Genomic DNA, 13051 nt, shown 5'->3' with positions numbered 1-13051 from the left:
GGTTTTATCGGTAAAAGCAGATCCGTCGGTTATAAACAGTCTAAAGACCAATTAGCGACTTTGGATCACTTATTTGAGATCTTCTAACTCTTATTAGGCGTGCTAGATCGATTACTAACCTGGGAATAGAGTGCAATCATCAGGCATGACAGACATATCGCGCAACCGACGCATTGACGAGTTAGAGTCCGGCGCGGGCCTTAGATTACTCTACCAAGTTATCGTGGCCCAAGGCATCGAGTTGTCATCTCAAATCTCAATCTGAAGAACCGACGCACCACGATCGCGACCGCATGAATGACCCAATAATTACCAATCCGAAGTAAAACCTAGGATTTAGCCAACCAACGGCGGTACACGCCCGAAGAGACCGAAATTATTACATTTCGGTTTTTTACCGATTGGCGTCACAGGTTTTAATGGTTTTTGGTGGATACTTAGTAAATAGAAATACATAATACCTACAGTGGAGTCCTATTTTTATGACGTGTTAACGGATTATCGATTAACTTTAACTTCCGTTAAATCTACCGAAATGTATCGCTTTAACGATTAACGAAGTTAACTTTTTAAGTAACGGATTAACGATTATCGAAGTTAACTATTTGATTAACGGTGCCCAGCTATGACTAGCGATTGAAATTCTACCAATAGAATCGAAAACGAGCGGTCATTACTACTAGACAAAAAATACTAGTCCTCCTTTTCCAAAATAGCATCGTCGTTTTCAACAGACTTTCGAACGTTGAAATCGCGCTTTCGAAATTAAAAACCGGTCCACGCTCAGTGTAGGGTTCCGTAGTATTTCGTATTTTTTTCAAAAACTTTTCGACCTATCAAGTTCAAAATAATTTTGCTAGAAAGTCTTTATAGAGTTTTACTTTTTTAATTGTTTCACTCCCCACTTTACGTGTAGGGGGGGGGGGTACCCTAATAAAACATTTTTTCCACTTTTTATTTTACCACTTTTTTGCAGTGATTGATATACATATTGTTACTAAATTTCAGCTTTCTAGTGCTAACGGTCACTGACGGACGGACGGACAGACATGGCGAAACTATAAGGGTTCCTAGTTGACTACGGAACCCTAAAAATGGGATCAGGGTATCAGTAAAACTGCTTTCAATACTGAATTACTGACAGTGTGCATTGCCCTTAAAGTCTCCGAAACCAACTTGGAGCCAAGTGACTCGAGTTTAGGGATTAGACTAGACTTAATGTCGAACTTTATTCTTAACTTGCATTAGTTGGTGTGGCTAAGTTCCACCTCGATTGGTGTTTGGGGTTTGATACAGATAATTTAGTTACGATACTGCCTAACTTTGCTTAACTATACTAATATTGTACCTTGTCTATGTACGTTGAATGGTGAAAGTATAATGTCTCTTTAGACCTTGTGATTTCAAGCTACCAGTATTTTTATTTTTATAAAACCTCTATAAGTCTTTATTCGCGTCATAGGATGTGGACAATGTGTGAACATAACAAGGATAGCTAAAGAGAGAGCAAAAACCGAACAGCTGACTTATAGAAAATATATGGACAACTAACCGAAATGAACACATTCATAAAGAAAAGTATAAACATACATATAAAAACTGGGTTCCCTCTATTTGTCATACCTTTAATTGTCCAAAAGAATGGTCCAAAATTTCACATAACAGACTTCGCATAATCGATTTTCGACGAATGTTAATTTGACAGAAAAGTTATTTGTCATAATCTAAAATAATACTAACTATAATTTGTCCGAAAATAAGTTCGCATAATACTGTTTACGCCGATTGTTTTTATGAATAAAATTGATTCGCATAATTGTATTTGGCATATTTCTTAAAATCAGAATAACCACCCAGACTAAATGCTATCAGAAGAGTCGGTTAGGTTAGGTTAGAAGTGCGACCTCGACAAATACAACATTTTGTCAAGAATGTCGGTTAGGGTAGGTTAGAACTGCAACATCAATATAGTAGTATTACCGATGATAAAAATTCTGCGTTGTAAATTTCGACTAAACAATGTTAAGCACAAATAATTTATGCATGCAAAACCATTCGACGAATAACCTTTATGCACTAAATATATTCGGACAAACAAAAGCCTATACAAATTATGCCTAGACAAATTATGCGTAACTATACTATGCCATAACAGATTATGCGAAACGTTAATTATGCCTATATATATTATGCTAAAAAGAATTTGTGATTGTAAAATTATACATAAAAACTACATCTTCTACGACAATTCTCTACGTGCACGACTATTGCTAGTGTTGCTACCCCTAGGTACCCTTATTTTCTCGGTTTTTTCATATTCAATTATATGGCATCAAGATAGTTCTAAATGCCACTACTAGACGAATGACTTGTATCTATGACAATCAGTGCCACTCTGCCACTCACGTTGCCAATGCTTAAAGCAGTTTTCACATATGTTTGTGGACATCAGCTGCATATTGGCTATGTTTATGGTTCCTTATGTTATGCATTTCTTTTTAGGGTTCCGTAGTCAACTAGGAACCCTTATAGTTTCGCCATGTCTGTCAGTCCGTCCGTCCGTCCGTCCGTCCGCGGATAATCTCATATTTTCGGAATGATAATATTATATAAATGAAAAAAAAATGCGTCCTCCCTCCCCCTCTAACTTTTGAACCATACCTATTAGGGTGGAGCGAAAAAACACTTTTCTGGAATTAGCAAACCTAATAGTTATCAATCAATGCCCCTTAGTCTATGAAGCCTTTGTGCAAATTTTCAGCTTTTTAAATCAACATCTTCTGCCTCCGCATTAGGGTTGAAATTTTGAAAATCTCATACAAACCTAAAAATTCAACTTTCAGATAAAAAAAAATTTCGGCAGTATTATGTTTAGTATATGTTGTTGATACATATCATTATGAGAAACTACAAAAAGTTGCGAAAATAGCGTCAAGAATCGCCAAAGTTTGTCTAGTTTCAGTACATTCGCCAAAATAGCCGATTTTTAACGCTATTTTCGCAATTTTTGGCAGTTTCTTGTAATAATATGTATCAATAATGTATACTGAACATAATACTGCCAAAAAAAATTTTTTATCTAAAAGTTGAATTTTCAGGTTTTTATGAGATTTTCAAAATTTCAAACCTAATGCGGAGGCAGAAGATGTTAATTTAAAAAGCTGAAAATTTGCACAAAGGCTTCATAGACTAAGGGGCATTGATTGACAACTATTAGGTTTGCTAATTCCAGAAAAGTGTTTTTTCGCTCCACCCTAATACCTATGTTTAAAAAATATGAAAAAATCACAAAAGTAGAACTTTATAAAGACTTTCTAGGAAAATTGTTTTGAACTTGATAGGTTGAGTAGTTTTTGAGAAAAATACGGAAAACTATCGGAACCCTACACTGAGCGTGGCCCGACACGCTCTTGGCCGGTTTTTTTTGTATTTCTATTGATGGGCCAAATGAATAAACTAAACTAAACAACTAGTTCCGATTATATGGAGGTTACAATACATTGTAACCCAGAGATCATATCCTACCCTCTATAAAGCACCTGAAACTAGATCTAACATTAATTGTATTCCTCGGGGTCACAGTCTACACCAGACACCGCATTATTAAGAACGTTTAGACAAGTCACCAGACATATATATATGTCAATAGTGTCAATACTTATAGGCTAGTTTCCTACAAGTCAAATCAGCTTCTTTTTAAGAACTGTCAAAACGATTTGTTAATATGGAATTACTATGAAATACTGAAGAGTGACGTCACGGTCAATTCATTTACTTTATATATTTCCCTTTGACTTATGAAAAATAAATTATGTTTAAACATAACTACAGTCCATATTTTTCTTCTAATTATGTGGTGATTTATTTCGTGCACTGCATAAAATATTTTATTTTAAGTATAGGAAACTAGCCTATTCTACTAGTATAATGGGTACCACGATTTGTGAAGCAAATGAATCACAAATAATGTGAAGTGCATGTAGTGTTGGGACTGCAGCTGGTGCACCGCGGGCCATATCTGGCCCACCACCGGTCCTTCATAATATCATATGATATGGCAAGCACTGAAGTAAAAAATGCATTTTTGGTGTAAATCTGGACCGCCTCTAAATTTGTTCATATTTTGGCTCCAAATCAAGGGTGAACAGGCATCTACTTATACATCTGCGCGAACTCACTCCATCGTAGGCCACGTCTTTGCTTTTGGCTAGTCTGTGGTCAAGAGTAAGCCCATTCATAATTTAAAAAAAGTTTGACCACCACTGGGGTATTTTTGAATGCTTTGTCTAGTAGTCGAGGTGATCTGTGCTCAGGGTTTGGTAGCAAATTGGGGAAGCTCACGCGCCGTAGAGATTACTGTTTCAGCCTCCGGCTTACTCGTAAACCCTCGCCGGGTAATCCTAGCAATTGATCTATGTACTGATTGGGGTAATAATTAGCTAAGAATACTATACGCCCACGCCCATGAGCAAACGGAAAGCCATATAAACTTCTTCTTTCTTTAATCTATGGTCTGTGAAATTAAAAGATTGTTATTTTAAGTTAATTTCATATTTGACACAAGCTTTTATCGCCGACTGTACCTTTCTTTCAACAGTCATCTACTGCTCTCCGAGACGTTTCTAAAAACCCCTTACTCGATGGGGTACGACGTTTCATGACAGAGTTCCTATGACCACCTTTCTGCTCCATCATCAGATCAGCTCCATGATACCATAATATTGCATTGTCACGTGATTTACATTTGCGTGCAAAATTTCAGCTCAATCGTAAACCGGGAAGTGGGTCAAATTTAACTTCTATGTTTTGACGCACACTAACAATACTAACATACTAACAAGGCAAGTTGAATAAAAGCTTGTAAAAAAATTATGTGACGTTATCGAAAATATACAGGGTGTAAACCTAATACGGGCGAACCTCTTAACGGTGGTGAGTAGGTATAGGACGTATAAAATGTAATTAGATAACTTTTACTTAAAATTGAAATATTTTTTTTATCCATACAAATTAATTCGGCCCGCAACGTAATGCAAACACACTCCCGTTAAACGCTCGTTGATAGTTGTCATTGATTGTCATCGCAACCACGTTTACAATACATTGCTGCTGAGATTTTTTTCAAAAATTCATTATGGGGCGAAAATTAAGAGTAAATCAAAAACACCTCTTAATTAATGATAACAATATTGAATTATACGCCTGGTTTCATTTATCGCCCTTATTACGTTTACGCGCTGTATTGCAATATCAAATTAACTTACCAATTTAGCAGCAATTTGATGATATTATTAAAGCTCGTACGACATACATGAACAATATAAATTACCTAACCAAAAAGCTCACAACAAATGTTTTAGTACTATCAACAGCCAACCTCTAAATTAATTGATTTTTGTTTACGTTGCTAACAACTCTACATAATTTAGTTGTGCATTCTGTATACACTGGGCGCCTAGCCAACGACACAATGCTACGCCTTGTAACTAGATCTAACTATCGCTTTTCTGTAATGGCACGAAAGAGGCAAACTGCTTTTCTATCGCGACGTACCGTCAACGATTGTCATTTAAGTTAGGCTGGCTTAAAGGCTGAACAGACCACAAATCATTTCTTGAACCTTAGTAACTATGAATAGAGTTTAAAAACAATTGACGGTTAGTTTTAGCTAAAATTTCGCGTAGCACGCATCATTCCTTATTCATTAGACGAGCATGTAAAGAGGCGAACCAATTTAAGTGTTCAAACATGGGGGTGGTTTGTATCGTGACTGTTTAGGGAACGCCTTTCGTGTGTAGAAAAGACAATCAACAAATCGGGAATTTTCGAACTGAGTTGCGTTTAGTTGATTCAGATTTGATTTGATTACAACTGGGACAAAACGACGCCTTGTTGAATTAACTACACGCCTTTTTTACAGGGTGAAAATTTAAAAAGAACGAGCAATAATCTCTGCAAAGTGACTTTTGAGGTCATAATAAATACATTTTATTATGGGACCAATGCTGAAATCGCGAGTCAACACAAGTGTAAGATTAGTGCCCTTTTCTACTCACGAAGACCTAAATGCTGTTTTCAGTCAGCAGATACGGCACAATGTTGCCGTAAACATAACGACGCTCTAACAAATAAATCGTATAAATACGAAATCTAATTATGTCCTTATGGCTAATGATAAAGTGGTACCTTTTATTTAAAAACGTGACATATAAGTTACCAATCCTTCCGGATTGATCCCAACGCTTGGGAAAAGGAGGATGAAGACCGCGACCACTGGAGGAAGACCTTGGGCCACGGAGTTGCTGCTCACATGAAGCATGGTTCAACCTCCTTCACACTAGGCGAGAACTGAGACACCAGCGCGCTGATTTCCCACCTTCGTCACATGGCATGATATTCTCCTGCCAGTTGTGCGGCCGCAGCTGCCGCTCTCGCATCGGACTTACCAGTCATTTGCGTAAGTGCCGCAATCTTACGGACGCTGCTTAATACATCATATAATTGATGTCAAAGGCCAATGAAGTTATCAAATTGGTAAAGCATTAAAAAATAAATCTGTAGGGCCTCGGTCTATGAAAACTGCCTTTTTATATCTCCCTACAGACCTAAATGAATGCCATCTGGCAATACTGCTCAGACGTTAATTTAACACCTCACGTCACAGCCGCTATTGCTTATCTCCGTAAGATTAAGTGAGCAGTTAATTTTGCTATTTAAACATACGCTCGTACATTGCTTTAATCGTACTGAACTTTTATACCTATCTTGATTAGTTTTAGTCTATGAAACATAATATTAGGCGTTCAGGCTAGTCGCCTTTGGAATTCACTCCCTTTGAATATCAGACAAGCTCCAAGTAAGTTTTCATTTAAGCGTTTGTTACGCAAGCACTTGCTAAAACAAGAATTCGAATAATATCCATCAATATTATATGTATTTCATTGTATGTATTATATGTAATATATAAATTGATGACGAAGGTTCGGAAATAATGTAGGCGACACCGATTAACTTTTAACAATTTTAATCAAACTTTAGCGATTAAATTACAATGAGAATTATATAGATCGGTGCGCGCGCGCCTATGCCGAGTGCCGTTGGAGGAATCGTGGCGCAGTGCGCGGCGTGGAGACAGCCGGCGGGGGCGGCGCGCGGGGAGAGCTGGAGGCGGGGGAACCGGTCCGCGAGTCGTGGTAGGGCGTTAACAAGCTGGCCCCCTTGGACCGTCCTGGTCCAAAGTGAATGGGAGCGGGCAGAGCCGGTTGTAGGCTCGTCTCAGCGTCCCTGTGGTGGTGGTAACGTCAGCGACGCGGCTGACTCCGTCGTCGCCCGGGTAGACAGCGGCGACTCGTCCGAGTAGCCACCTGCTGGGCGGCAAGCGGTCGTCCTTGATGAGGACCATCTCACCGAGCTTCAGCTGGCCTCCGTCCCTGCGCCATTTGTTTCGGATCTGCAGTTCTGAAATATATTCTTTATAATAGCGATTCCAAAAATGCGCTTTGAGCGCTTCTATTCTTTTGTATCTTGCAAGGGTGTGGATCGGCGAATCTTCCACCAAGGGAGCAGGTGTCATTGTGAGAGTTCGACCTATCAAAAAATGCGCAGGGGTGAGAGGAGTGAGATCTGACGGATCAGATGAAATTGGGGTCAAAGGTCTAGAATTAAGCAAAGCTTCACATTGAACCAAAAATGTTACCATTTCTTCATAATCTAAGTGGGCCATTGAGGTAACTCGTTTTAAATGATATTTTACCTGCTTTACGGCTCCCTCTGCCAAACCATTAAAATGCGGGCTATAAGCAGGACAAAATTTAAATTCTATTTCCTTAGCAGCTGAATATGATGTTATTTCATCAGAATTATTTTTGAGGAACTTTGCTAATTCGTTGCAAGCCCCTACGAAGCAAGTACCATTATCTGACAAAATGGTGGCTGGTTTGCCTCTGCGGGCTATGAATCTGTTTAGAGCGGCAATAAAGCCCATTGCGGTCAAATCAGTGACGAGCTCCAAGTGTACCGCCCTCACTGCTAAGCAGACAAAAACCACTATGTATGATTTTTTTAATTGACAACCACGACCCTTTTTGCTCGCTATCAGGATCGGCCCAGCGTAGTCGCAAGATGTGTTAGCAAATACATATTCAGACTGTACCCTTTGCAGTGGCAAGTTTCCCATAATAGGTTGATGAGTTTTCCCTGCATATCTTAAACATGTAATGCAGCTTTGTGAGGTTTTTCTGCAAAGGTTACGGCCGTTAATTATCCAATACCTGTGGCGTAATGTTGTTAGCATCAGCTGCGGTCCAGTGTGCAACAACATTCGATGGTAGTAGTGTACCAATATTTTAGTGATGTGATGTGATGCATGTAATAGAATAGGGTGTTTTGTGTTATAATCGTAATATGAATTTACAAGTCTACCGCCTACTCGCATAATCCCAAAATCATCTACGAATGGGTTATATTTCAAAAGTGTGTCTTTAGGAGAGAGCGGGCATTTCTTTTGCAAACGCGAGAGTTGCTCAGCGAATTTGTCAGCCTGCACTTGGTGACATAACATTTGTAAAGCTAAATTTAGTTCAGACACTTTTAATGGGCCAGTGCTTTTACTTGTTTCATTTCTACAGTTATGAACGAATCTATTCATGTATGCTATAATTCTTTGCAGTTTACAAAAGTTTGAATATTTAGAAGTGAAATTATCCTCACGTTGTTCTTTAATTGAAACAAGACAATGTGTTTTGACTTCAGGCAAATCGTGCAAAGGTAAGTTTTGAGGCTGAGTAGGCCATTGTATTTCGGTTTCGTGGAGGAAGGTCGGTCCTTCCCACCACAAGGATGAATCCTTGAGGCTAGATGCACTCTGACCCCGGCTGCCTATGTCGGCAGGATTCATGTTTGTGGGTACATAGTGCCAATCAGTGGGGTTAGAGTTGTTAGTTATTTCTGTGACCCTATTGTGGACGAATTGTTTTAATTGATGTTTACATGTTTTTATCCAGCACAAAACTATAGTTGAATCAGACCAAAAATGATGTGAGTCAATTGTTAGGCGCAGTGAATTTTTCACTTTTTTTGCTAGTTGGGTTGACAAAAGGCCTCCTAATAATTCCAATCGTGGGGTACTTAATTTCTGTTTCAGTGGAGCAATTTTGCTTTTGGCTAGTATTAGGTGAACATTTACTTTTCCTGCATTGGAAATTGAGCGTATATATATGCATGATGCATAAGCTTTGTTACTAGCATCGCTAAAAGCGTGCATTTCGACCTTGACGTAAAAATCACATAATATTCTCCGCGGGATGCGAATTTGGACTATTTCAGGTATTTGTTTAGCAAAATTGTTCCACTGGCTCTCTATTTCGTCGGGTAATTGGCTTTCCCAAGAAATGTTTTTAGCCCACAACGACTGTAGAATTATCTTGGCTGGCAATAAACAAGGGTTTATAAGTCCTAATGGATCAAAAATAGTGGCAATGGTGGATAAAATACTACGTTTGTTTATGGGTTTTTGTTTTAAAGTGTCAGTTACAGAGAACAGCAGTTCATCAGATTTGCATGACCAAAGTAACCCTAAAGTTTTTGAGTTATCTTCTTTGTCTAATTTAAATAGTTCATCACTGCTGTTATCTGCAACCAAGTTATCTAGTAGTGTTGGTGTGTTTGAACGCCATTTTCGTAAGTGAAAATGTGCGCTTTCTAGTGTTTTTATGACGCCTCTGCACGTTTCTAACAAAGCGTCTTTATCATCGTTGCCCGAGATGAAATCATCAACATAAAAATCATGTAAGATTGTTTCACTTACAGTTTTGTCTGCACATTCTTGACCTAATTGTACGAGACACCTAGTGGCAAGATATGGGGCACTGGATGTGCCATATGTGACAGTGTTTAATTTGTATTGTTTTATTGGCTGTGATGAGTCTGGCCGCCACAGGATTTGTTGTAGACTTCGCTGGTTTTCAGTTACATAGATTTGTCTGTACATTTTCTGGACATCTGAAGTTACTACAAACTTGTGCTGTCGGAATCGAATTAATATGCTCAGCAAGTCATCCTGTACAGTCGGCCCAACGAGTTGTATGTCATTAAACGATTTTCCTGAGCTAGAAACTGCAGAGCCGTCAAAAACAGTGCGCAAGCGTGAAGTGAGACTAGACTCACGCAAAATTGCAAAGTGAGGCAGAAAATATGAAATTTCGTTTGTATGTATGTTAGTGTTTTCTGACATGTGACCTAACCTTAGGTATTCTTCGATGAATTCAATGTATTTTTGTTTGTATTCTGGGTTGCGCTTGAATTTACGCTCTAGTGCTTGAAATCTGAGTAATGCTTGTGTTTTTGAATCGCCCAAACATTCAGGGGATTCCTTTAGGGGTATTGTGACAACAAACTTACCATCTGGGTGGCGTGTTGTTGTTTGTGTGAATATGCGTTCACATTCACTCTCACCTTTATTGTGGATTTGTTGAGTGGATGGAACCGATTCTAGTTCAAAGAACTTGTCTAGTTTTGCGTCAAGCTCAATGTTGTTTATTAGATTGCAGTGGACTGTATAAGGTTGCTTTTGTTTAGAGTTTTGTGTGTGTATAGAACCTACGACAAGCCATCCGAGTGTTGTTTCAACTAAGATGGGTTTATTCTTGCCCAGGGCTATGTGATTGAATGTCATCAACTCCCAAAAGAGTTGTGCACCCAGCAGCATCTGCACCTCGGATGGCTCGTGGAAATTCGGATCCGCTAGGTGGATGTGAGGGGGAATAGTGAATGAGTCACAGTTTATTTTAGTGAATGGAATCATGTCAGTGATATCTTGGACAACGAAACAAGTAACGTCTGTTGTGTAATCTTGTGTGCGTGATTTAATGGCTACATCACAATGTTCGGTGATGCGTGACCTTTTCTTTTCTAGAACTGAGACTGACATATTAGTAGAATAGGTAGGCAATTTTAGCTTTGACTGAAGATCTTTCGTTATGAAACTCGATATGCTTGCGTTGTCCAAGAGAGCTCTGACTTTGTGCATGTTGCCATCGCAGTCGCTGACGTTTATGACAGCTGTAGCTAGGGGTATACTCGAACTACCCAGAGTGGAGCATAAAGCAATGCTATTAGTAGCCTGTGGTGCTTGTGTACACTCCTTTTGTGTTGATTGTGCCACACAGTCATTTGAAGGTGTGGATGTGGAAGGCTTATTGTTTGCATGTATGTCATGTTTCATGTGTAACATGGTGTTGTGTCTTTGTGTGCAAAGCCGGCATGAGCTCAGCCTGCAACGTTGCTCGTCATGTCCTGATCGCAAACAATTTGTGCAAAGGTTCAATTGTTTTACTTTGGTAATTCGCGACTCAATTGGCATTGTTTTGAATTTAGTACATTGATAGATTGAATGGTTATTGTTGCAGACAGGACATTTATATTTGTACTGTGTCTGATTTTGAGTATGATTTATAAGAAATGTTTTATGACGATTATGGGTAATGTCACTGTGTCTACGTGGTTTGTCTAGTGTTCGTGCTTCTTCCATGGTTTCTAGCAAATCTGCGCGGTTTCTCAAGAAAGTGGTAAATTCTGTTAGTGTTGGTAGATGTTTAATGTCATTGCGCTCGGTCTCCCAGTCGCGCAGAGTGGCTGAATCGAGTTTGCTAGCTACCATGTGAATTATGAGTATGTCCCAGTGCTCCGTGGGTAAGTTAAGAGTCTTCAAAGCCCTGAGATTTTTGTTTACTAAATCTATAGTATTGCGCAAAGCCCTTGAAGACTCTTGAAGCACAGGGTGTATGTTAAATAATGCATTTAAGTGATTATTTACCAATATTCTATCATTGGTGTAACGTTCACAAAGTAAGTCCCACGCGACTGTGTAGTTATCAGACGTGAATTCTAGTGATTTAATTACGAGTGAAGCACCGTCCTTTAATGAACTTCGCAAATAATGAAATTTATGTATAACAGGAATTGATTGGTTGTCGTGTATGAGAGATTTATAGGTATCATGATATTCTAACCAGTCCTGATAGCGCCCAGAAAAGGTAGGTAAATGAATAGTAGGTAATTTAATATTTGGCCCACCTGTGAGTGCAGTAACGATATTGGAACCCGTTACCCGATTGTCCTCAGGCGCCGCAGAGGCAGCACCGGCCGCGGCCTGCCTGCTGAGCAGTTCCTGCGCAGCAGCCATGGCCCCGAAGTAGCTTGTCTCGAAAGTTTCCCGTTCTGTGTACTCGTCACCTGAAATTTCCGTCAAGTTTTCTATATCAGTTTGAACTGAGTCGAAATCATTGTACATATCTTGGATTTTGTTAAATCTAGTATTTAATTCGTGAATTTGCAAGCTATTTAGCGTAGTGCAAGACAGAAGAGGCTCTAGATAAGATTTAAATATGGTGAGCTTTGATTTGTAAGAAGCACGTGTTTTTTTTAAGTTTTTTAAATCCATTGTGCGAGAAATGCAATAAGAATTTGAAATTGTGTGCAAGATTTTTGGCAAAAAGTAGCCTTGAATTTAGCTGCAATAAAAGGAAATACAATTAAAACTTTTTATAATTTAAATATGAAAACTTTTAGAACGATACGTAAATTTTAAATTTGCAAATAGCGTGTTTGCGAATGGCAATAGCGTGGCAGAGGCAGGCAAGCAGCTGGAACAATGGCCTAAGCGTCCACGAGCACGCTGCAGCCGCGGCCAAGGCACTGCTCGGATACGTGCAACGTGCGAGGATGAACGCGTGGATTTCTGAAATATTTTAAATAAATATTAAAAATTAGCAATGATGGCACACGATTGGCACAATGGTTGCAATGCAATTAATTAGACCTTGAAACGTGGTGACTAGTTTAAGACTAAATTTAGGAAAATATCATAAAAATATCCAAAATATGACCGGGAATGTTATCCTTGCTATAGAAACTATTAAATTTATAGGAAATATTGAATAAATCTTAATGATTGACTTAGATGTAAACGGATTAAGACTTGGGGTGACGTGGAGCAGGAACGTAATTTTGACAAAGGCCAGTTGAATTTAATTGAAATTTAGAGAATTGCCCA

At 38.8% G+C, this 13051-nt stretch overlaps 1 protein-coding gene across 1 annotated transcript; it reads right to left on the bottom strand.

Annotated features, from left to right (window-relative positions):
• Positions 1 to 7007: 7007 nt before the first annotated feature.
• On the bottom strand, positions 7008 to 11377 carry LOC125229494. Its single transcript, XM_048134343.1, has 2 exons — positions 9977 to 11377; positions 7008 to 9554 (listed from the first exon to the last, which is right to left on the bottom strand). The coding sequence occupies exons 1-2, from the start codon at positions 11357 to 11359 to the stop codon at positions 9549 to 9551; spliced, it is 1389 nt and encodes a 462-aa protein (XP_047990300.1). The 5' UTR covers positions 11360 to 11377; the 3' UTR covers positions 7008 to 9548.
• Positions 11378 to 13051: the final 1674 nt, after the last annotated feature.

Source organism: Leguminivora glycinivorella, chromosome 9, assembly GCF_023078275.1.
Source record: "Leguminivora glycinivorella isolate SPB_JAAS2020 chromosome 9, LegGlyc_1.1, whole genome shotgun sequence".
In the NCBI taxonomy this organism is placed as follows: Eukaryota; Metazoa; Arthropoda; class Insecta; order Lepidoptera; family Tortricidae; genus Leguminivora; species Leguminivora glycinivorella.
The sequence above is the reverse complement of the archived record's forward strand: the minus strand, read 5'-3'. Positions and strand labels throughout refer to the sequence as shown.

What these genes read in the sequence shown, in the direction of transcription:
- LOC125229494 (XM_048134343.1), bottom strand. Translation starts at nt 11,359, where the DNA reads ATGCCAATTGAGTCGCGAATTACCAAAGTAAAACAATTGAACCTTTGC.